A 27,145-nucleotide genomic window follows, 5' to 3' on the forward strand; every position below is an offset into this window, starting at 1 on the left:
AAGGGGTCTTTTGGTCGGATTTTCTCTGGTGCCTTTGGGTCTTTTTCAAACCCTAAAGGTTCATTGTCATAAATATAGTCCAAACGCTGCATGTCGATGTTCCTTTTAGCCAAAGTTGGCTTGTCTGGGGGTTCTGACCCAATAGCCATATAACCCTCTCTATTTAACGCATAGGCTTCGACAACCATGTTTTCTTCAGCCTCTAGAGTCGACTTTATTTTGTTCTCGGCAACGTATGCCGAAATATTTCTTAGAGCTTCTAGCTCAGTCATCATCAATGACGTCTCCCCAGCCTGTCGGTCGGATACCTGTATAGGGTGGATCATCCAGGCGTTCCACATCCCAAATGAAGCCATGAGTCTCGTGCAGAGTTAGAGAGACAAAAGCTTCACTCAGATTAGCCTATACATCCTCAGCTGGGAAGCAAGGAGAAATATTGGCCAACTTCCTCTTGAATTCCTTCTTGCCGACATTATTTACGTCGGCCATGAAGTACCCTTGGTCTGCTTCAATATTTTCAACCACTCCATCTTCTCTCCAAATCACCAACCTTTGGTGCGCTGAAGATGGTACAACTCCGACACCATGTAGCCACTCTCTGCCAAATAGCAAGTTGTAAATTGGCTTAGCGTCTATCACCATAAATAATGTCGGTCTGGTTATTGAACCCACCGTGACATTCACTATAATCACTCCCATGGTGCTTTTCGTCTTTCCTCCGTAGTCAGACAAAACCACGTTGTTAGATCTGGTGTCGGTCTCATACTTGCCAATCTTCCTCAGAATATGGTGCAGCATGATGTTGACCGTGGCACCACAATCGACTAAGACTTTGTTGACAGTTACGCCTTCCACTTTTGCCCTTATCAGCAGTGGTTTCAAATGATTCTTCATGGTCATCGTTGGTCTTTCGAACACTGCCTCTTGGCTTTCAGCAGAGCCGTCGTTCAACATAAAATAGCATCTTGGCTGGTGCAAAGCCATTTCTTCAGCGTCAGCATTGTCTACCGACTCCTCCACTTCAGTCACACATTTGTATTCTTGTGGTAGGATTGACACCACGTTGACCAAGATATTCAGACTTGCTTCAGACTCTGAATTGAAGTCATCAGTCACTTCATCAGAACATTTCTCAGTCGGTCGACGGACATACTCTCTGATCCGTTCCTTCGCTGCTGTGTCAACCTTCACAATAATTTTCTTCCCAGTATTCGCCTCGCTGGTCATGCCTCTTGCAGCCTCTCTTTCAGCATGTTTACGCCTCTGAAAGCGTCTCCATTGAGTTCTCGACATGGGGTTCTTCCCCAAATAATTTTCAGAGACATGAGTCCTTTTTTCAGACTTAAACTCACGCCTGTAGTTAATTGCTAGACCTCCTCTAGCAGCAGTAGCAACACCTTGTGGGGTGTCTTGTTTTTCCTAAGGCTTGATCCAAGTACCTCTAGGGGCACTTGCCGATGGTATAAAGCTCTTAGGCCTTACTTGGGTATTTCCCATAGCCTTTTTTGAGCCTCTTTCATTTTGATAACCCCTGGCCGGCCCATTTCTTTTGCTTTTACCCAACTGCAGTTTTTGGAAATTTTCCGCCGCTATTTTGTCGGTGACAGCACCACACCTAGGGCACAGGCACAATTGTGAACCCTTGTTCTTGCAGCGATACAGAAAATCCACCAAGTCTTCATCAGCCCTTGGGTAAACTTCAGCTATATCGACATCTGGGCTTTCACCAGTTTGCTCCAGCACGTTGGCCTCATCGTATTCGGTGATCTCGACCATGTTGATCTCGACTGGCGCCACGAATAGGGCTTCCTCCTGGTGAAGAGGATCAACGTCGATCTTCATTCTACGACCAACAAATTTCAGCCTGCCTTCTTGAATCGCTTTCTGAACCAAATCCTTGAAAAGGTAACAATTAGAGGTATTATGACTAAGATAGTTATGATACTTACAAAACCCTCTTTTCTGTCTCTATTCTAACGGTGGTATTTTAGTACCAAGAGGTACCGCCATTTTACCATCTTTGACCAACAAGTCAAAAATTTCCTCACATTTCGACACATCAAAAGTATAAGTTTTCGAAGGGAATTTTTGGTTGTGTTCGACAGGGTTTTTTCCTTGCGCAGAAAGCAATGATCGACACTCATAGACGGATCCTGGCTTTAGTTCAGCCACGTCGATTTCTAATTCGGTCGATAAAGCATAATTAGCCTCACATATTGGGTCTATTGCATCGTATTCGACAAACGCTACCTTTTCTTTCTTAGACTTATTGTGCCTAACTTTTTCTAACCTTAATCGTTCTAAATGTCGAACTCTATTAGCCAATTGTGACATACTTTTCACAAAAGTTGGATCTATTTTCTTCCTAATGGAATAATCTAAACCTCCCGCGGCCATTTGAACCAGTTCATGTTCTGGCACTTGCGTAAAACACCTAGCCTTTAAGGACCTAAAACGATTCAGATAATCGTCGATGCTCTCAGCAAACCTTCTCTTGATACTAGACAATTCTTCCAAACTAATTTTAGAGTGTCCTTCGTAAAACTGTTCATGGAACTTCTTTTCTAATTTGGCCCACGAATCGATTGAACTTGGGGCCAATGAAGTAAACCATGTGAAGGCAACCTTAGTCAGAGAGGAGGGAAAGTTTTTTACTCTCAAACATTCATTATGAGCTAGATCTTCTGACTCTGTTAAGTATCTGGTAACATGTTCTATTGTCGATTCACCAGACTCCCCTAAATTTAGTGTACTTAGGCACTTTCATCCCCCTGGGCGCCTCGGCTTGGAGAATAAACTCAGCTAACGGGGAGGCGTACAATGGCCTTTGCAATGTAGCACCCATGCCATTTCTAGCCATAATCCTTTCGACAATAGTTGTCAAATTATTTTCCACTACTAAGTCTTCTTGTCGCTGTTGGTCGATAATTTGATCAGCATGCTGTTGTCGATTAACCAGTACCATCTGGTTACGTCTTGCGACTCCTGATTCGACGCCTTGGTTTTGAAGGGGTCTAATGATTTGTCCTTCATGGACTGTCTCATCTTCCGCTGCCCCTATCTCCATTTGCACAGGAACAACTTGCCTAAACACTTGTACCATCTGTCGAGCCAGTGCCCCCAGAAAATTGCACAAGCGTGTCAATTGATTCGCCACATGCCTATTTGTTTCAGCAGATTCTTGTATTACTGGATTAAATATTATGCCCATCTGGTTGGTCAACATGTTAACCAATTCATGGTTACTATCGTCCATTTGTTGTCTCAACACCGCTATTGAAGTGTTCGACAGCGGCATGGTTCTGTTCTGAGTATTATTCCTAATGTTGCCCCCTTGCGTTGATCCTTGCAAGGGTGGATTTATATCTGAAAACAGTGATGCACTTGATGTCGACTGATATCCTGGCATTAAGGAATACGACATTCCATAAAGAGGATCTGTGGTGCCAAAGCGAGGCACATAAGGTCAGAACGTCGTTATCGCTGATCCTGAACCCCCCGGTGGAGGCTGAGGAATTGATGTTCCAACCGCACCCATGGTCGACATGGTTGAGGTTGCACTTGTCATCGGTGGCAAAGTGGCAACCTGTGAGATTATTGTTTCCGTAGTGGATAAAGTTCCTCGTGGTACTTCATCCGTGTTAGTATCTGACATTTTCAAAGTTTCTCGTGGCTTACTATACAGTTTGCCACTTCTAAGTTTCATGCAATTTCGCAACTGCGCTAGCACCGTCCCACTAGGCGTGCCATTTTGTTTACTATGGAAATTGGTAAACAACCGCTGGTCCTCCCTAGGCCTTAAAACAAAGGGTTACTTGCAAGATCGACCAGTTTATCCTAGGACATGTGCTAGTGCAAGTGAGGCTTGTCCAACTCGACGAAATAACTTTGTGAGGAACAACTCCTAACAAAGTGTCAAACAAGCATAGGATTTTCCACACGAACGGTTTAGACGATGCTACAGCCTATAGGTGACTCGTGACCGACAACGCTTATAGCATTCAAAAGATGTACACGACGAACACACTTTTGGTAAACTCTATTATCGTAATAGAATCAGTGTCGACAGTATAAACGACAACGTAAAATGATAACTCAAAAGTAAATGAAATTAAGATAAAATGTTCAACGGGAACAATTAAAAAGTAAGGAAGTTGCATTGAAATAAATGTGGTGATTCACGTACATAGCACTCTCAAAAAACTCTTGCTTCCTCGCGCTAGGAATGGGAAGTTTTCTTACAAGTGATTTTCAGTACAAAGTGAACACCCGGAGCCCCTCGTGGGACATTCTATTTATAATAAACTAAAGGAACTGCTCATAAGCTAAAAATCCTAGAAACTAGCAGATGTTATATCACACGATCTACAAACCGTTACACCCACGTCTTGACAACTGTTCCAGATTCTGGCGGTCTTATTCTTCTTGTAACTGCTGGTTATTTTTGAATTTCACATTTTCTCCCGCCCAGACGTTTAGGGCGACGCTGTCTTCTACGCACTTGGCATAAAAGAAAATTCTTTAAGTCTCAGACTTCACTTCAGTCGACGGAATGACCTGTTGACCAAGCACACTTCTCCTGTCGGCTTCATCCCTTACGTTTTTTCCACCCTTGCTTGCCTCAAACACCTCTTCATCCTTTGATGGGGTATAACCCCCAAATTCACAGGACTCTATCACTAACTATGCTTTCAGCATGCCTTAGAGATTTTTCGTGGTAACATAATCATATTTCTCCTTGGACACATTGTCTATCCTTTTGGGACGATCTAGCGACAATCCACATCATCAATCGAGAGTTGTTTGGGACTATGCCCAAACACTTAATTCAGTCTTTATTTTTTTGCTTTACCCTATAGTGGAGATCTTTCTAGCTCATGTATTGGTAAATGCCTACCTTGCTCTTTGATTCAGAGTCTATATCCTTCTTGGATCCAAAATATTATTCTTATTTGATCTCTAGCTGTTTGTTCCCCATCCAGTGATACATTATTCCTTGTACTATACAATACTGCAATCATTCCTTAAATTGGTGTTTGTCTTGTGAGTCCTCGTCGCTTAGATAAATATCTCTCTCTCCTTGTTTCATGGCAGTTAACCTCTGAAATTGGGTTTGTCTTGTGAGTCCCTGTCGCTTAGACAAATACCTTTTGATACCATTCTGTTGGTACGAGTCATACTCTTCATCAATGTATGTCCCTCTTTCTATTCTCGTGGTTCCGAACTACGATTGCTCTGACTTTCTCATTGCACAGTGAGAATACGTAGGCACGGGGAGGCGAATCCTTGGCGAGCATACTTCTAATTATTCCTCCTTCCGCCTTAGGACATCATCTATATCTTTCATTATTCATTACCTACCTTCGATCATAAAACTTTCACCCGGTGACATATTACTCCTTTGACATCGAAATACACTTTCTTTGGAATTCTATACATACCCTTTTAGGACGCCTAATGAAAAGTCTGCATTTCTACCTAGAGTTATTTGGGCTACACTCTCAAACACTTAATTCCTTATTTTTTGGTTAATCACCCTATAGTTGCGGTCCTACTGTAAGACCCCAATTTTTGCCCTAAGATCCCTCATCATATCATATCATATCATTCATTTGCCTCAAGGATCATTGTGCACCTTTGCTTCCCTCCTAGTGGGTGAGATATCATTGTGAGTGTGGTTCTTGATCACCAAGCATGTATTGCATTTGTATATCATTGCTTTTCATTTGTTTACTAACCCAAAAGTACAAAAATGTTGTCATCTAACCTTGTTACTTGCAGATGAAGCAAACTAGGTCAAAACAGTCAAGTCATTCATTGAGCAATGGATGGTGGCCATTCCTGAATAATTTGGGCACCATGATCATTCATCAAGAGTTCATATGAGTTGTGACATCATTTGGAACCAAGATCTCAAAAGAAAGAGGCTGGAAATTCATTAAAGCATGGCTCAGTCAACCAAAACCCTAGCAAAGTCAACTGTGGTTAACTGTGCATTTAATTAGGGATTGGAAGGTGTGAGATGGTTGGAAAGGTCTCATTCATGTCCATACAAGCCTCATATAACATGTCAAACATCAACATTGAGGAATTGGAGGTCAGACAAAAAGTTTCCCAAAATAGTAATGACCTCTAATTTTCACCTGCCAAAAATGGAAAGTCCTTCTCCTCAAGATTACATGTCCAAGAAAGCTTCAAATCAAACTTTGTCCAACATGAAAGTTGAAGATCTTGCTCTTGCCTTTCCAAAAAGTCCAAGAAGACTCATTTCTCATTTATGGTTGGTAAGTTATGATCAAATCATTTTCGAGAATTTTGGGATTTCAAAGTGGCATAACTTTCAAACCATTTGGCCAATTTGGGTGATTCTTTTTTGAGCAAATCCCATTTGACATGAACTATCATAATGCATCATCACATTTCATCAAAAATCATCACATTAAAAGGTCATTTTTCAAGTGAACCAATTGAATTTTGGTGGGAAAAATAGTGATTTTCAAAAGTACATGGAATTTTCATGCCAAGCCAATTCAAATTGCTTCTAAACATGATTTGTGACTTGCTTAAACTGGTTGTGCACTGTTCCATTGGTTCAAATTGAGAAAGGGCAATTTTGCCAAATTACATAACAAGCTTCATTCACTAATCCATTCCAATTGTGCTAATCATGATTAAGAAGGTGGATTAACAGGACTATAAGAGCTTAATTGTAACAGAAATTCCAAATCCACAATTCATTTTCTCAGATCCAAAGCAAAATTCTCCAAATTCTCTCAATTTTTCTCACACTTTTTTTTACTTGTTCATCAAGAATTCATCATTCTTTTTGCTTTCTCTCGTGTTGATCTTTACTTGTAGGTGTTATTGAACAACTGTTGAAGGAGAATTGTGGAGGAACTTGGCAAAATCGTGGCTGTTGCACATTGAAGGTTCCCATGGCATTTTGAAATTCCTCCATCATCAAGCATTTCTGAGCTGAGTTACCACTTCTATTCATCTTCCTAAGCATCATAGGCCATCTGTTTTGGCAATTGGAGGCTCGAAAAGCGCAAGAACACGAACTGCATCTTCAAGAGGTATGAATCCAAATCCTTCGATTCTTGAAATTAACATGTGGCTTAGGTAGATCTTGCAACATAGAATATACTGCAACTCGAATCATGAATTTTCGTTGAGTATCGAATGAGATATCTTGATTTGAACATTTGAATGTGAAACTTAATTCGATCGATCCCGTTGATATGGTTAGAATTAGAACAAATGCTTGCTGGATTGTTGATATGCATGATGAGATCTTTCCAATGATGTATAGTTTGCCATGTTTCGTGAACAATTGTTCTTGAGTGATTTCTGGCGATGGATATGATGAACATGCTCAAGAACACGTCCAGAAGGTGTTTTGATCCGAATTGCCTGGCCTTGATTTCAAATTGGTGTTTCCCGCACCCTTGGTCCAATCAGGAGTGGCCACGCGCGTTAATGAAACGCGGCGTTTCACTTAGTGAACGCCATATTTACGCTTTTGCCACTGCGTTCAATAATTCCATTTAATTTCATTTTGATTTCTTTTTTTTATTTCATTTTGTATGTCAATCTTAGAAAATTCATAAGTTCTTCAATATTTGTCCAAATTGGCTGGGATTTTCTGTGAAATGCTTTTCATGATCTCTAGTTTTTTATGGTGATTTTTCCAGAATTTATGCACGAGTGGATTTTTAGATTGCCTAGGGTTTGTTCATGTGTATCCAATTTGTACCTTTCATGCCATTTTACTTGTGAAATATTGATGATTAATTGGATGAGGCTTACATTTTTTGTGCTTGTTCTAGACATCTTAAGGAGCATTTTGGTATGTGGTTTGTGATTTTTGAGTTTCTGGAATGAGAGATATGATTTTTTGAATAGAGGTGTGACAATTTGTGTCACACCATTCATGTCCAAATTGATGATTTTTGTTACCATGCCATATGAACATGAAATGCTCTGGATTTTTGCATGAGATTACATCTAGATGTTAATTTTGAATGTGAATTTTTGTGGATTTGTTGAGTGCATTTTCAATTTGATTGAGATTTTCTCCCCTGCTTGACCAATTGTTGACTTCTTGTGAGACATGTTTTTATTTGATTTGTGAAATTCTGGTTATTAATTGGATGGACTTGAAATTTGGCATGTGTATCGTAGACATATTGAAGTTTGCCATGGCTTTGATCTCATTCATTTCTCATGTTTGATCACTGTTTTATGATTGCTTGAACTTGATACATGATTTGTGGTCTTGTATGAGCTTACTTTTGCATACCATGATTTGTTGATTTTAATTGACTGACTTCCCTTTATCCAAATGACATGAAATTTGGTGTTCTGCTCATTCAATGTGTTCTGTTTAAGCATGATTTTTCCTAGAATTTATTGAGCCATTTTGGTATTTGATATGCTTGTGTTCATTCTGTTTACACCATTGAGTTCTCAAAATGCATAGTTTGACATGTTTAGCTTATGAAATGGATTTGGTGCATAGTTTTGATGTGAGACCAATTGGATTCTACTCTTGTTTGATAAATCTTGATTTTGATCAATTTTCACTTGCTGTTTTGAATTTTTCACCTCCTTTTGACCCTAGGCTTGTCCTAGTGGTCTTAATTCTCATGTTTGAGTTTGACTTTTCAGGTTAAGAAGCAAATGCTTTGAAGAGATTAATTCAAGTTGATTGAGTTTGGTTTATTTGATTATCATGAACTAACTTGGTTTGTTTTGTAGGATGCTAACTCATTTGCTTTGAGTTTGTGCTTTGCACGTATGATTGATTGTGTCGACTGTTGGTTCATAACTTGTCTGTTTTGACTTTGTGATTGGGATACTGATTATATTTGATTGATTTCAGGTACCATAGTCGCTTTAGTTCCTTTGAGAACTTGCTATTGCTTTGCTTTGCTTAAGCATTAAGGTAGACTCTCTTGTCTCCATGTAGTCTGGAAGACCTGGCTTGTTATTTAGCCAGACAACTGTCTGAAGTCCTCCTTAAGAGGCGATGTTTGTGATTGTTTAACTTTGTCCCCAAGCAGGTAAAGACCTCATGTGAGGCAATTGATAGACAAAAGAGATATGTAGCCTATCTCCTACTATTCTGTGAGTCTCTCACCTTGCTCACACTACATGTGTTGATGCATAGTGAGTAAAAACCCAAGATCTATCGAGTCTAACTTGTGGAGAGAGTTCCATCTTTCTGAACTCCCACACCTTCTGATATTCAATGCTCTCCCTGACCAGGGATAAGAGTGATGAGGCACACCCCTCATATCCTTTCATCTGCTTCACCTTGGCTCTCAATGTCAAGGTTAAGAGCGCCATTTACCCTATTCCAGTTGACTTTTTAAGTCTAACCCTTCGATTGAGCCTAATTGTTTGGTTATAGTGGGTGCTAAATGACTTTGTTTGATTGATTGCTTGTTGCATTTGTACATGTTTGCTTGCATGCCTTTATGCATTTATCATCATAAATTGTTCATTATTGCATGATCATCATTGCATATCTTGTGGTTTGTTTAGTTTACCCATTGAGGACAACTGTAAGTCCATTCATTGGCCATTGTTCCTATGATTTGGAAGGGATAAAGTGTAAGACCATTTCACTTGGTCACTCATGTCCATTGCTTAGTGCTTATTTGTTTGTTGTATGTGAGGATGCAATTATAAGTCCATGTTGTTGGCATTTGTATTCCTATGATCATCCTTTGGAGGTTGGTATAAGTCCAGATAGATTGGCATCTGACATCCAAGTTTTGCTTTACCTTAGGAGATTGGTGTAAATCCATTTATTGGTATCCGACATCCGCTTTTGCTTTGTGAGATTGGTATAAGACCATTGATGGCATCCGGTATCATTGTTTTGTTTTAGGAGATTGGTGTAAACCCATTCATTGGTATCCGATATCCGCTTTTGTTTGTGAGATTGGTATAAGTCCATTGATGGCATCCAATATCACCTTGCTTTTTTTACTTGCATTGTTGCCTATTCCTAAGGACACACTTGAATCATCTTCTATATGATTTCAAGAGGTGAACCTTTCTAAGAAGTTTTACATTCCATCATTCATACCCTCTTTGTCCTAAACCTTTTCACACTTTGCTTTCAAAAACTTTGACTTGTTGTGCAAACATCTTCATGTCTTTTCAAATTAGAAACCTGGACCATAAGTCCTTGACTTTTCAAACTTCACTTTTCATAACACTTCTTTGAATCAATCTTAATCTTACATTGACCATATTTTGTGAATACTCATAATCAATTAACTTCACCCATTCAATTGTTTTGGCTTTGTCCATTGTTAATATGTTTTCATACATTAGCCATAGGTTTCAATTACCATAGTGGTTGATGTAAATCTTACCTTATCCTTAGTGAGTTGATTGTAAGTCTTCCATACTTATTATAGGGTTAACCCCTCACTAGTATGTTGAAGCCGTCCTCGCATGGTGGATTGTTGAATTCAGGTTGAGTTTTCTCCCATTGGTAATGAAAAGCCTTAGTGCTTGTGTTTTAAAATGAACTCACAAATTTTTGGAAATCTTTTAGCCGAACTACAGCGTTTTGATCCTTACCTTTGATGGAAGGTACGTAGGCAACGGGTTCATCCGTTCAAACACAAAAATAACTAACTTGTACATTCTTTTCTCATCTTCCCATTCATGTTTGCACAATATGTCAAAACAAATAAACATTTTTATACAACAAGTGTGAAAAGGGCTCCCTAGGAGTACCTAGGACGTGATGGGTGCCTAACACCTTCCCATTGCGTAATTTACCCCTTACCCAGACTCTCTGATCTTTTTATTGGTTTTCTACGTGTAAAACTTCTTAGGTTTTTGTTCGCTTTTTAACCAGTCCTTAGGATAAATAAAAGTGCGGTGGCGACTCGATTCATTGTATACTTTGCTTATGGTTTAATCAATAAATCATATAGCGACGAATACACCACTACACCTACTAGTCCACGTATCGGTTAAAGTTATTCCCCTTTATGGTACAAATCTCATTTCTCTTATGGATTCTAATACACTTTCACCTTTCAGTTTCAAACAATACTTCTTCAATCACTTATCACCAGGTACCCAATTCTGTGACTTTGGTTACTTTATTCCGTTCATTTCCATGATACCTTCATATCCTACCTTCCTTCACTCCATGTGATATGTCGGTTATCTTTGAGCCAAATACACTACCTCTTTGCGCTCCTTCTTGCGTCACCTTGTGAACCAAGAGATATATGGGACTATGCCCAAACACCTATTTCTTCGTCTTTTTGGCTTTACCCTATAGTGGTGGTTCTACTAGCCCACGTATTGGTAATAGCCACCTTACTCTTGGGTTCATCTTTTCACCCTTGTTGGAGTTCAAAACATTATTTGGTTCAAACCATACTTTGATCACACTCCTTTTCACCTCCCACTTCTAGTTCCTTGAACTACGAAGCTCTGAATTTCTCATTGCACTATGAGGATACGTAGGCATGAGGGCCCCAATCCTCCATATCCTTTTGCAAGTAATGATTAGATATAACACCTATTCGAGCGAGAACAATCAAAATGGTTCCCATGGAGTACCATGGATGTTTGGGGTGCTAATACCTTCCCCTTGCATAATCGACTTCCTTACCCAGTATATCTCTTTTCCCCGAGTTTTATCGATGTTTTCCATTTCCTTCTGGAATAAATAAAGTTCGATATTGACTCTGTTGTATGTTCGAGCGTGCGATACGTTCGGGTATATTTCCGCTAGCTTCACTTACGATTGCTTGACACAGTGTTAGATTTGCCTCAAGGCACAAATTAACATACTAACTTGACAACTAACATTTAATATTATTGTCATTTACTTTAATGAAATTTAAATTCAGGCACTTTATCATTCCTTATCATTTACATTCATGCAAATTGTTTATGCTTCAGTCATTTGCTCTTTGCCCACTTGGCCCTATGTTTATGCTTCCATTATTTTCATTTTTTGCTCACTTGAGCCATTATATTTTGTGTTTGTGATATATTTATGCTTGTGATCTTATTTTGTTTATGGTCTTAGGACCTTAAAACACCTAATAAAAACAAAAACATTAAAAAACACATTGGTGGATTGTTGGATCTTTTCCTGTGACTTGATTTGGACCCATGGACTTAGAGTATGCAACATTCCTGAGCTATGAAAGGAAAACTTGGACAATGCCATTAATTTGAGACCAAAAACATTGCCAATGCCATTCATCTGATACAAGCTTGAGAGACTTCATTGGGTTTATCTGATACACTATTTCTCTTTGTCTAAATGGTTATTTTGATCCTATTGTTATTATTTGATGTTTTCTTTTTGAGTATGTTTCAAGGGATTTTTCATCTGATACACATAAAGGACATTGAAGATTGCTTGCTTTGGAGTGCTAGCTTGGATGTTTGGTTATCTTTATTTGATACCATTAGGTTTCTTATTAATTTTTTGGGTGGTTATGGCTTTGTTGTTTACTCGACAATCCAAAAGAAATGGGTTTCTATCTGACACTTTTGTCTTGTGGATGCTTCCCATGGGTTAGATCTTTTCAACTCAGAACTCTTAATATTATCTAGGATATCCTCTTCATCTCCTCCTTCTTCTCTAATTTCAAAATCTCCTTCTCATTTTCAAAACTTCTTTGCTTTTTGTTTTTCAACTTAGACTTGTTTTAATGAGTAGAAACTATGGCCTTATGCCATTGATTTTCAAGCTATTTTCTTAATCAAACTTGTAAGAAGACTTAATCATATTGACTTTATTTTCAAAAAAGACAAAAATAACTAATAACCTCATGTAATCATTTTAGCCACTTTGTACCTTTTTCCTTTTAAACTTTTCAGAAAGAAAGCATTTACATTTGAGTTATCCATGGTTGAGATGTAATTCTCCCATTCCATGATATGTTGAGTGTAAGACTTTCCATTTACTAGGGGTTAGAGGCATACTTGTTGATTTAATCCGATTTGGAGTCTTCCCTCTTAAATACTGTAAAACCCTCATTATCGGTGGATGTTTGGTTGAGTATTCTCCCATTAATAATCAAAGATCTTTAAACTTTTGTTAAAATCAATCCACCCATCTTTGAAATTTTTACCATGAACTACGAGGTTTTGATCACTCATTTATATTGGTACGTAGGCATCAGATTATAAGTCTTGTCAAACAAAAAATGTAGATAATTAATTCTTTTCTCATCCCCTCATTCTATTTTTAAAACAAACATCTTTTTCAACCAAAACACTTACACGGAAAAAGGGCTCCCTAGGAGTACCTAGGACACTTTGGGTGCTAATACCTTCCCTCCGTGTAACCAACCCCCTTACCTGCAATCTCTAACATTTTATTAGTTTTGATTTGAAAACTTCTTATCTTTGTGTTTTGTTTGTACTTTTCCCATTTTCCTTTGGAAATAACCAACCCCCTTATTCTGGTTTTATTGACATTGAGTTAACCAATAGCTTAGTGGTCATGAATTTAACGCTACACATGCATTCATACATCCTAAGCATAAACAAAACAAAATAAAGCTCTTAGTATCTTGTGTTCATTGCAGTAACACACAAGAATATTTGTCAAATGATTCATGATGAAGCTTGAAAGGAGAAACACATATCTATTCAAGTACAAAATGCAAAATATTGACATCCTGAAGGAACTGAGCTCCTAGTTGACTCTCCAAAGGAAAGATGATTTCAAAAAAGACCATGGCAAAATCTTGAACCTCCTAATTGAGAAGGTAGTCCCATTTGCTATCATTACCCTGGCTCATTTCTATGATCCTCCTCTACGGTGTTTTACATTCTCGGACTTCCAGTTGGCTCCTACATTGGATGAGATTGAGATAATTGTGGGTCGAAGCTTGAAGAAGAATAACCATTTCCCTAAGCTTAATGAAGAAGTTACCTCTAAGAAGATAGCCTCGACTTTGGGTATATACATTCAAGTATTGATGGATAATTGTGATGTTAGGGGAACCTTTAAAGGGTTTTCAAGAGGATTCTTAGAAGGTTTGACTGTGAAGAGTGAGAAAGCAGAGAAGTGGCAAGCTTTCAATGTCATCCTAGACCTTTTGACTCAAGGGATCGTACTCTTCCCAAAGATAGAGAATTTTATGGATCAAATAGATGTGGAAAATTTTCTCTCAGGTAACCCAATACCTTTCGTATTATCCAACATGTATTATTATTTACATGAACGTTGTGAAAATAAAGGAGGTACTTTGCTTTGTTGTGCTCTGCTCTTACACGTTTGGCCCATGTCGCATCTCAAGGAAGAAGGTCCTATCAAGTATGAAAAGCTTAAATGGTCACAAAAATTAGGGTCAATCGCTACTGGTAACATTAGATGGTATTTGTGAGAGTGGGAAATTATTGATATCATTGCCAGCTATGAGGATTTCCCTAATGTTCCACTATGTGGCACTAGGGGTTGCATCAATTACAATCTTGTTATATCTCTAAGACAACATGGATACCCCATGTATGGTCCCCTGAAAAGCAAGGCTTTGGAACCATCCATCTTGCACGACTTGAGTGTGAATAACCTTGTTATGAGAAAGGTAAGAAAAGCTTAGACTATAATTACAAGGAAAGGTAAGGAGTGGGGAATAAGAAACACTCTTGTTAAGGAACCCTCTACCCAATGGTTAAGGGAAAGGGCGCAAAAAATTAAACTCCCATACCCTTTTTATCCTTCCATATTCCCTCTAGTTCCTGAACAAGAGCCCATCCTACCCGAAGATATTGAGAAACTTGTTTCCCAAATCAAAGAACTTGAAGTAGAAAATTCTCAGTTGTGACTCCAACTCAATAAGGATAAGCAAATGAATGAATATTTGGAAGACGAGGATAAGCAAATCAAGTAGAAGTTTAAGAACAACAAGAAAAGGGTAAGGGGTGAGAAAGGAAAGAAATAGTGGGTTGGTGGTGCTCTGTTAGGAGCTAATTCTGAGCCCAACATCTGAAATAATAAGTTGGATCGAGCTTGGCACACTATCAAAGATCTAGAGAAGGCCGTTAAGTTATTTAACATGATGAAGAAAGAAGCTAGAGAAGACTACGAGGCTCAAATCCTAGAACTAAGGAACATCATTAAGGAATACAAAGATCATCTAACCCATGAGCCGTTGGAGAAAGAGAAGATTTATCGAAGTTATTTGCATGAGCAATTCCAACTAGGAAAGGCTTATAAGCAAATCAAGAATCTGAAGAATAGGATTTATAATAAAGCTCACAAAGAGTTGAAGAACACATGCAAGTATTAGGAATACAAATGCCTAAGGGGAGAGGCTGATATGGCTCAGATGGATGGCATTATCAAGAATCTGCAAACTCTCTACACCTATTAGAAAAACAAATATGCAAATATGGTTGTGTTGACAAACTTTGCCCTCCAAGACTTCCCCGAGAAACTAAAGGAGGAAGATTTGATCATGTGCCCAGAAAATACCCTAATGAAGTCTTTAACTTCGTAAAGTTTTGTAAGAAAACAATGGCAGAGCTCATCACCGATATTTAGGCACTTTGTAGGACTCAAGGGGTCACTTTTAGGGTTGATTTGTAATTTGCAATTATTTCCAATTCAAGAAGCTTATCTTTTCAATTTCTTTGTACTTGTTTGTTTCCTAAAAGAATGAATGAATGAGGCTTTTATATTCCATCTTATGTCTGCTTTGATTTTCTGATTGCAATGACAAAATGTTTAAATGTTCCTCGCAATGAATAACACGACAACTAAAAGCTTTGCATAATAAAGAATATAAAAAAAATGCATTCATGCATCATTTTACATTTTCCAAAGCAAAACCAAAAACTCATCATTGGCCTTTTTAAACAAAATCTGCTACAGCAAAGTTGACTTCTCAGCACTCATACAACACTCACAACAACTAACGAGCGCTAATGGATCAACTAGAACAAAATCAGGATGCTCTAAGAGAGGAAATGTCTATGGTCCAAGTCTAGATGGGGAAACTCATGGAGATGATTCAGGCTGTAGCCAGAGGCCAAGAAGCCATGGCTAGGGTTCAGGAAGAAATTCAACAAAGGGTCGTTGTTGTTGTTGTTGTAGATCCTCCTGTGCCACCACCAGGCAATCCTGCAATTCAGATCCCTACGACGACACCTGACGGTGTTTCCCCACCATTAGTCAATCCTCTTGTCATTGAAGTGGGTGATTATAAGACCCCAATTTTAACCCTAAGATCCCTCATGTAATTCCATCATAAGCATTAGCATTGTGATTGATCAGTGCATTTTGATGCACATTCTTCTACTATTGTACTTAGACAACTCCATAGTTTATTCTATTATTGAAATTCTGGCGTGGTCAGAATTCAGATGTTCTACTCCAAGTCATGACATCTGATCCAACATTGTAACATAGCAAGACAGTTAACACACTAAACCCTGTACTAAAGCACACTTTCACAGATGTCACGACATCTCCTTCTATGTCACCCTAGAATGAAGGAACCCCTAGTCCTGTGCATCAGTTATACAACCTCAGCAGAGATCAATCATCGTTCTCACTTCTGTTGTTTTCCTACACATGTTATCTGCACGATGTCTTAATATTGATCATCTGTTACATTATTCCAGTGTGCTTGCCTTTTTCTTGTATTTCCTGAAATAAAGGTTGAATACATTAATCTAATTACCACTTATTAGATTGCTAACAAATAGGCTATTTGTTAGATTCATTAATTGTAGGGTAGTAGTTGGTTTCCTGGATTTTAGCTCAGCTGTTGGATTCCTAAAGAATGGCCTGAGAAAAATACTGAAACAGAAAAACTAATCATCCTACACTTTAGCACATGCTGTTAGGAATGAATGTCACAACATTCAGTTTGACATTAAGAACATATACATCATGCTGATTCTGTTATGTTCTTGAGAAACAGACTGTGCTAAGTTTGTTGTATTGTAAAAGACCAACCAGTCTCTAGTTCAGTATCAACCTACATGAACAACTGTCTAGACATCCAGTTTGACAACTTCACAATGATCCTTTGGCCAGGTCTGTTTTCACTTGAAAACCAGACTTAAATATATATTGAGCTGAAGCATAAAAGCCAACCTGCCTATTATTCAGTATATGCTGTCAAAGATGAATGTCACGACATTCTGATTGACATACAACCAGAAGGGTATGTATCAGGTCTGTTATTATCTTGGTAGGCAGACTGAAATACAAGCTTAGTTGTGGCATACAGGATTATAACATATGCAGAAGGAAAACAAACACAGGAAATTGTTAACCCAGTTCAGTCCAACATGACCTACGTCTGGGGGCTACCAAGCCAGGAAGAAGATCCACTATCAGCAGTATTAATTCAGAGTTAAACTCCCCCGTTTACAACTCTTCACTTAATCCCTACCCAATGCAATCTATACCTAGGAACTCCTAGATAGAAACCTCCAGTTTCCATTCCTATCACTACAAATACAATGTAATGTTAACCAACTTGAACTTGCTTCACAGCTTCATTCAAGAACATAATCACTCTTGCCTACAGGCTTTGAGTTACAAAAACTCTCAGCTTTGAACATTGAGAAACACATGGTAACCTTCCCACAGGTTGGGAGGTTTACCTCACACACACCCCTAAATTTTCATTCTATGAGGCTTAAAAAAACTAGGTTACAATATGCTATTTATAACCTAATCACCCAACTGGATTTGGGCCTTCAGAAATCGCAGCAAACTTGTTCTTTGCTGTTACAAAACCAGTAGAAAGTTTCTGCTACAATCAAGGTCTTCAATCTCTTAGTTCCTAAAATATCTCCATATTTAGTTCCTAAAATATCTCAAGACCTCCACAAATAATGCCACATAGGATTCTAACTAATTTCCACATATTAGTGTGCTAACAAATAGACTATTTGTTAGGTTCCTTAATTGTAGCTTGGTTGTTGGTTTCCTGGATTTTAGCCTGAGAAAAATGTTGAAACAGAAAAACTAAACAACCTACAATATAGCATATGCTGTCAGGAATGAATGTCACAACATTCAGCTTGACATCAAGGTCCATATGCTAAGTCTGTTTTTCCTGAAAACAGACTGTACAAATTTGCTGAACTGTACAGGACCAATCTGTCCATTCTACAGTAACAACTTACATTAATAAATGTCAAAGCATCCAATTTGACATTTACACATTTAGCCTTAAGTCAGTTCTGTTATCCTCTTGAAGAACAAACTGATAAACATACTGAAGTGTAGCAGAACACCACTCTGTCTATTGTTCAGTATATGCTGTCAATGATGAATGTCATAACATCCAGTTTGACATTTAGACAGTAGGCCTTATGCCAGATCTGGTATTTCCTTGATCACCAGACTGAAAATAAATACTGAGTTCTAACAGAACACCAACTGTTCTATTCCTCAGTATCTGCTGACAGGGATGAATGTCATAACATCCAGTTTGACATTCAATGAATCCTGTATTAGCTAATCCTGCAGTAAACTACTCAAGTGTGTCATGACATCAGTCAAGACATCAGAGTACAGCTAGATATTCTAACCTACAATGCAGTCACACAAACACCTTCACAGCATGTCATGACATCAGTCAAGGCATTAGAATCCAGCTAGTGTTTTACCATACAATGCAGCCAATCAAACATCTACAAACTCCCCCTTTGGCAAATTTTTGGCTAAAACACTTTGGCTTCACAACAGAGTCCATAGCAGCGGAAAACACACATCTAGCAGGAAATTAACCTAGCTAATACACTCAGAGTAACAGCACACTCACACAGATGGAAGTTAAATAAAAACTTCACATAACAGCACACATACAGAAGTTAAATAAAAACTTCTAATTGCAGCACACATAACTCACACTCATAGAAGTGGAACCTCAACTGCAGCACTACCTCTGGCTTGGAGGATCTTCAATATCTGTTTAGCAAAACACTCTGTTGTCCTGGGGCATCACAGGTGTTACTCCCCCTTTTTGTCAAAAATGTTGCCTAAGCAACACTTTAAATTACAGACCAACATAAACAGAATTACACACAAGTGACAGATACACAATCTTGATTTTACTTCACAGTTTCAATCAAGAATACCCCCTATTGATCTTGCTTTACAGCTTTGATCAAGACACTACCCACTTGATCTTGCTTCACAACTTTGATCAAGTAGTCACACACTGTCTTCACAGCAGGTATATCAGGTGTCATACCTTGTTATCTGAGAACACATAGACCACAAGCTTGATGATTACTTGTAGCACAAAGACAGAACTCCCCCTGTCATGAACAACCAACTCTCCTCTTGAAACTTGGAGATCACACATGAACATATCCAACACCCCAAAGTTGGACCTTCACATACTTCCTGATTCAAAGAGAACCCAAACCACTTGATGAATGGAAAACATAAGACTCATCTTCATGTCTTCAAGAGCACACCCTCTGTTCAACCCTCTTGGCTGAACACATCCACACTCTGTGTCAATCTCTCTTCTAACCAGGACAGGAAACCACTTCACAAAATGTTCTAACATTAGTTAGGACATCCTTCACAACATGACAAGGAACACCATCTGATAATCTTCAGATATCACTGAGTCACCAGCTTGATCCAAAAGAACCCAGACATAAATTAGGACATATACATTCTCATCCCATTACGAGAGATAATCTTCCATAGATAGCTCAGAGCTCCTACCACAAGCTCCAAGAGATGAATAGAAAACACCTCCTTTTGTCTTCAACTTACTACTTTTCTGCTCAAAAGTAATTTGTCTCAGACTTTCCTCAAGAATAATCAGCTGCCATATGTGGATTATCTTGATTCTTCGAACTCACTTCTGAGATAGACCAAATGCCACTGGTTGATTACCTCCTTCATGAATCCTCATATGAAAAAGTCAAATGCCATTCTTTGACCTCTCCACGTCTATCAGACCTCTCCCAAAGATATTCTGACCTTCCAAGTGAGACTTGAACTTCAAGCTACATGTTGAACAAAACTTAGATTTTCTAAGACATGAACATGTAACATCCTTTCTATCCAGCAACTCCAAAGAACTGCAACGAGGATGACCTTTTTGAAATATCCAATCTACAACCCTGTAGACCCTTCTATCTCAAGTTGATGTGCCACTTCACCAACTAAGAATCTGATGTTGAACCAAATGTCACAACATTGTGTTTTGACATCTAGCTGTTGAATTCAGCTCCTTCTTCTGCCACTTGAAAGAACTTCCTCCCTTCACAGAACAAGAGTTCAATGTTCTCATAGACTTGATTGTGGAACCAAGTTTGAGTAAACAACCTCCATCCTGCAGGTTTGCAGTTAAGTCATCCAAGCTCACACCTTGATGAATTCCTGCTTCTTTTCCAAAGACATCAAACACTCTGATGCATGAGTCTTCAGAAGGACCAGTTAGAAACTAACCCTTCAGCTATACCAAGGATTCCACTTCCTAAAGCAAGGCTGTTTCCATGATGTTAAGAGTGCTGCCACTTGTTCTTAACTTCACAGTGTGCATTAGCCAATGCACTTCCTTACTTAGATCAGAGATAAACTGATACAAGTAACCACCATCAAGACTATGATGTCTTCTTCTTCTTGTACACACCAAGGCTGAACATGTTTCTTGCCAGGAAACCTTTTCAGAGATCATATGCTTTTGCTGCCACCAAAGAGATAGATCATAAACCAATGTACTATCCTTCCTGTGATTCTGCACAGGGTCTTGAAGAAGAGATGTTCCAACATCTTTAAGAACATCAGTTATCTTGAGCTCCAAGGATAATCAATTAAATACTTGTACTTGGCACAAGTTGACATTGATCTTAAATCCTTTCCCAATATTCCTTTCAGATACTTCCACCATAAGACTACTTTGAAAATACTCTTCTAGTGTCACATCTTCTGCTTGCAAGCACTTCAACAGTTTTGAAAATCTTCTCAAATTAAATTCACCCTTAGGAATGAGAGAGATGAATTCTTCCTTGCAAATGTGTCACACAACAACCAGAACCCATGTGACACAGGTCAACAGCCAACCAGACCCTAGGCTGACCAAACGTGAGGAGGTTAGCCAAACTCCCCCTCAAATTAACAATCATGGACACTCCATACCAATATTCATGCATTGTACAGACATGTATCAACATGACATACACCATCCCTACCAGTGGCACCTAACTCTATGGGTTATACCTATACATACTCCAATCACACCAATCAGACTTCAGCTGACCATACGTACTAGTGAACAAAAATAACACCAGTCAATAGTAGATATGCATTGCCAGAGCATACTACCTCAACCAACTTCTGAATCTTCATATTCTCACTCCTTGAAAGAACTGCCACTTCTGATCGTGGTGTTTGAATAAAAAGATTCATGGTCCCAATCCTCTTAAATGGAATAACAGTCAGGTTACCCCATTATTGACTTCTATCATCCAGGGGACTTGTCTTCTAGTACACCATAGTACTTCAGGGAACAACTATCCAACTCTGATCAGTCTACAGGAATAAGGCACACAGCAGGGATTGCACAATGTCACATCTCAACCAGTTCCACTTCTAGAGATCAAACTTCTAAAAGTGACCTTCTTGAGCATACACACAGTTGACCCTACCTTTGTCAACTTAGCTCACACAGATGTCTCCTCTTCCAGGTCAGGAGTAGTTTCCAAACAAAAGTATCCCTTTGTTTGACACCTAAACAACATCTGCTCTTCAACTAGTAGCTGCATACTTGTTGAACAACATGTTCTAACATCCCATAGAACATTAGTTCCACCTCCTTGGAACAAACCCTCCTTGAAGGACTTCAAGGTCTTCATATACACTACCCAAGAGAGTAAAAGAATCAGTGATTAGGTGATTCTTATCATCCTGAAGTGAGAAAGTCATGATGAGTGGACTTGAGGATACTCAAGTATCTTTGACATCTTCAGTAGATTATGATGAAATCTTGAATGCAACAGCCTTTCATCCATATGAGGGGAAACTACATCTGAGTTTGAGTTTTGCCAGGTATTATGCAGCGGAAATCATAATACCACTCAACCTATGAACACACACTTCACCAGATCAGCCTCCAAGACCATACCAAGTTTGAATGTGATTCAATACTGGCACAACTGTCCCACACAAAGGCCAATTGCCAACCTCCAGAGACAGGTACACACCATTCCAGTCATGAACAGTCCATCCACCTACTTCAAGGGACCATTCAGGGGAATCACAGAACCTTCCAACAGTTCCACCATCAGTACTAACGTAACTCCTTGCAAGATACCAAAAAGTATCACCCATGGATCTCATCCAGAAACAGAACAGGATGCCAGCTCTGATACCATTTGAAATTCTGGCGTAGTCAGAATTCAGATGTTCTACTCCAAGTCATGACATCTGATCCAACATTGTAACATAGCAAGACAATTAACACATTAAACCCTGTACTAAAGCACGCTTTCACAGATGTCACGACATCTCCTTCTATGTCACCCTAGAATGAAGGAACCCCTAGTCCTGTGCATCAGTTATACAACCTCAGCAGAGATCAATCATCGTTCTCACTTCTGTTGTTTTCCTACACATGTTATCTGCACGATGTCTTAATATTGATCATTTGTTACATTATTCCAGTGTGCTTGCCTTTTTCTTGTATTTCCTAAAATAAAGGTTGAATACATTAATCTAATTATCACTTATTAGATTGCTAACAAATAGGCTATTTGTTAGATTCATTAATTGTAGGGTAGTAGTTGGTTTCCTGGATTTTAGCTCAGCTGTTGGATTCCTAAAGAATGGCCTAAGAAAAATACTGAAACAGAAAAACTAATCATCCTACACTTTAGCACATGCTGTTAGGAATGAATGTCACAACATTCAGTTTGACATTAAGAACATATACATCATGCTGATTCTGTTATGTTCTTGAGAAACAGACTGTGCTAAATTTGCTGTACTGTAAAAGACCAACCAATCTCTAGTTTAGTATCAGCCTACATGAACAACTGTCTAGACATCCAGTTTGACAGCTTCACAATGATCCTTTGGCCAGGTCTGTTTTCACTTGAAAACCAGACTTAAATTTATATTGAGCTGAAGCATAAAAGCCAACCTGCCTATTATTCAGTATATGCTGTCAAAGATGAATGTCACGACATTCTGATTGACATACAACCAGAAGGGTATGTATCAGGTCTGTTATTATCTTGGTAGGCAGACTGAAATACAAGCTTAGTTGTGGCATACAGGATTATAACATATGCAGAAGGAAAACAAACACAGGAAATTGTTAACCCAGTTCAGTCCAACATGACCTACGTCTGGGGGCTACCAAGCCAGGAAGAAGATCCACTATCAGCAGTATTAATTCAGAGTTAAACTCCCCCGTTTACAACTCTTCACTTAATCCCTACCCAATGCAATCTATACCTAGGAACTCCTAGATAGAAACCTCCAGTTTCCATTCCTATCACTACAAATACAATGTAATGTTAACCAACTTGAACTTGCTTCACAGCTTCATTCAAGAACATAATCACTCTTGCCTACAGGCTTTGAGTTACAAAAACTCTCAGCTTTGAACACTGAGAAACACATGGTAACCTTCCCACAGGTTGGGAGGTTTACCTCTCACACACCCCTAAATTTTCATTCTATGAGGCTTAAAAAAACTAGGTTACAATATGCTATTTATAACCTAATCACCCAACTGGATTTGGGCCTTCAGAAATCGCAGCAAACTTGTTCTTTGCTGTTACAAAACCAGTAGAAAGTTTCTGCTACAATCAAGGTCTTCAATCTCTTAGTTCCTAAAATATCTCCATATTTAGTTCCTAAAATATCTCAAGACCTCCACAAATAATGCCACATAGGATTCTAACTAATTTCCACATATTAGTGTGCTAACAAATAGACTATTTGTTAGGTTCCTTAATTGTAGCTTGGTTGTTGGTTTCCTGGATTTTAGCCTGAGAAAAATGTTGAAACAGAAAAACTAAACAACCTACAATATAGCATATGCTGTCAGGAATGAATGTCACAACATTCAGCTTGACATCAAGGTCCATATGCTAAGTCTGTTTTTCCTGAAAACAGACTGTACAAATTTGCTGAACTGTACAGGACCAATCTGTCCATTCTACAGTAACAACTTACATTAATAAATGTCAAAGCATCCAATTTGACATTTACACATTTAGCCTTAAGTCAGTTCTGTTATCCTCTTGAAGAACAAACTGATAAACATACTGAAGTGTAGCAGAACACCACTCTGTCTATTATTCAGTATATGCTGTCAATGATGAATGTCAAAACATCCAGTTTGACATTCAGACAGTAGGCCTTATGCCCGATCTGGTATTTCCTTGATCACCAGACTGAAAATAAATACTGAGTTCTAACAGAACACCAACTGTTCTATTCCTCAGTATCTGCTGACAGGGATGAATGTCATAACATCCAGTTTGACATTCAATGAATCCTGTATTAGCTAATCCTGCAGTAAACTACTCAAGTGTGTCATGACATCAGTCAAGACATCAGAGTACAACTAGATATTCTAACCTACAATGCAGTCACACAAACACCTTCACAGCATGTCATGACATCAGTCAAGGCATTAGAATCCAGCTAGTGTTTTACCATACAATGCAGCCAATCAAACATCTACAATTATTTTTACAATTTTAGTGTATTTTTATATTTAAGTTTATTTTTGATTTTATTTTATTTTCGTACTTTATTTTCAGAAAAAATAGTTATTTCATATCTTGTTACTATGCAGATCATAACTTGAGCTACGAGGATTGGATTGATGTGTTCTAATACGCGTTAGAAAGCTGAGAGGATAAGCTAAAAGTTTCATGTTGAAGTCAAAAGCTGATTCTAAGTGAAGGAGGGTCTAATAATTCTTTGAAGTTCCAGACTTAATTAAAATAGTTAGTTTGGGTCAGTTTTTGTAATTTTCGGGTCGGATCCTATAAGGGCCCGAATTTACCTTTTATTATATTAGGTCTTTCACTACTATAGAAATCCTAATTCTGAATTTTGATGATACAATATTGCTTAGAAGATTCCATGGAGAGCTAATTCCCAAAGAGCTGATTTGTTGTATTCGAATTCCATTTTGAGGTTTTTATTAATTTCAGTTTAATTTCAATCTCTTTTCAATTCTTCCTATAAACTCGTTTGCTTAATTCGATTACTTTCGTTTGATTAACTCGATTGTTTCTTATAGGATATAGTTGATTAAATTTGATTGTTTGTATGATCCTTAACTATAATCACGTTAGCGTAGCTTTTTCGTTATCGTGTTTGATTAAATCGTGTTTGCTTAATTCGCGTCTGCTTAAATCCGTTTGCTTAATTCGGAAATTAGGAACATACATCATATAATACCAATTTGCGCTTGTTAGTGGATATTGTAATCGAATGGGATTGAATCTGCTAGGGAATTGAAATTATAAGAATCAATGATAAGTCAGAAATCGATACAATAAATTAGCTTATTTATCAATTTTGTCTTTACCTTTAATCATCTTCGATTTAAGTTTTGAACCTTAAAAACCCCTTCTTTCTATTCGTTTGGTTATAACATTCAAGAATCTTTGTGATACGATATTCGAGTGTCGCTTCCGTTTTACTACACTTTTAAACTCGTTTTTGACCCGTGTGGGACAACGAATCAAATTGGCGCCGTTGCCGGGGACTCTTGTAGATCTTAACCATTAGTATAGTCTAATCATTATTATAGTTTTATGTGTTATATTTTAGCATTTTTGTTTGCCCTAACTTTCTTGCGTTTTGGTCTTTTTGTGTTTTAGGATAAAAAAAACCGTTTTAAAAAAAAACCATCTCAGATTATTCCAATTTTTTGTCGATTCACTAAGAAAAAAAATCAAGAATAAAAAAGGGAGCCTCCCTAAAAAACCGAAATTCCTTATTTTTCTATCTTTTATGATTTATGTTTTGTTTTTATAGTTTCCGAAAATTCCGCAAAAATTCTCAAAATTCTTAATTGACGTTATTAGATTAATTTTTGTGTTTTTTTTTTATTTTATTTTATTTTAATCGTTTTTTTCATATTTTAATTGTTTTTACTTATTAGGGACATTGTCGATATTTTCCTATTTGTTGTTGCATTGCTGAATTAGTTGTGTTTTCTCATTGTTTGTTGATTTTTTTCTTTTCTATTGAGTTTAACATGGCTGACCAAAGAACCCTCAGAGAACTTGTTGCCCCTCATGTTGATTATAATGCTTTGTGTATTAAGTATCCTGTTGCTGCCAAATCTTTGATTGGAAACATGTCACTTAACTCCCGACAGTTCACAACAAGGGATAATTTTATGGTCCAAGCAAAAGGTGTGAATAAGATTCAGGTTTCTTCTTCCAACAAAGCTCTAGAAATCAGAATTGATGAACTTACCTCTTTAGTGAAACAATTGATGCTACTCATTCCACCACCACCATCATATAACCCTCCACAGGTAACCACCTCTTCACCTTTTGAACCTTCACTAGAGGAACTTGTCAAGTAAATGGTTGTAAACAGTCTCCAATTTCAGCAGCGAACATATTATAGTATTCAGACTTTGCAAACACAAATTGGATAACTTGCCACTTCAATGAATGTCATGCAACAAGCTCAAGGATCAAACTAACTATATGACCAAACAGTAGCTAATCCAAAAGGCTCTAATGTGAGTGCAATTTCCTTGAGATCCGAAAAAGTATGTATCACCAATCCCTTTCCCACAAGGAGTACTGAAAAATAAGAAGATTGACGAGGAAGAGCATTCTATTTTTCAAATAGAGCCACTTTCTGAAGTTGTAGATGAAGCTTATTCTGATTTGTTTTCAGCTGATTTTCCAACTTTATCTAGTTTTGATGATATTTACTCATGTGATGATTGTACTAATATTAACTTTTATGATGTTTGTGCTGAGATTGATGCTGCCTTGCAGGGTGATATTATAAATGAAGTTGTTTATGTAGCTGATGCTTTTGACATTCCGGCTTCCCCAAACATACCATCCATTGAGAAACCACCTTCTTTAGAGCCTAAACCACTTCCCGAGGATTCATATTATTCATCAAAGCTTCAACTTA

General features: G+C 38.0%; 1 protein-coding gene across 1 annotated transcript; it reads right to left on the reverse strand.

Moving 5' to 3' along the window:
* Nucleotides 1-1,968: 1,968 nt before the first annotated feature.
* On the reverse strand, nt 1,969-3,298 carry LOC127123621 (uncharacterized). The gene is made up of 3 exons (XM_051053822.1): nt 2,820-3,298; nt 2,385-2,701; nt 1,969-2,300 (listed from the first exon to the last, which is right to left on the reverse strand). Exons 1-3 carry the CDS (start codon nt 3,296-3,298, stop codon nt 1,969-1,971), a joined length of 1,128 nt encoding a protein of 375 aa, XP_050909779.1.
* Between the last annotated feature and the right edge of the window lie 23,847 nt (nt 3,299-27,145).

The sequence above is a fragment of the Lathyrus oleraceus genome, chromosome 2 (genome assembly GCF_024323335.1).
Source record: "Lathyrus oleraceus cultivar Zhongwan6 chromosome 2, CAAS_Psat_ZW6_1.0, whole genome shotgun sequence".
NCBI classification, from domain to species: Eukaryota; Viridiplantae; Streptophyta; class Magnoliopsida; order Fabales; family Fabaceae; genus Lathyrus; species Lathyrus oleraceus.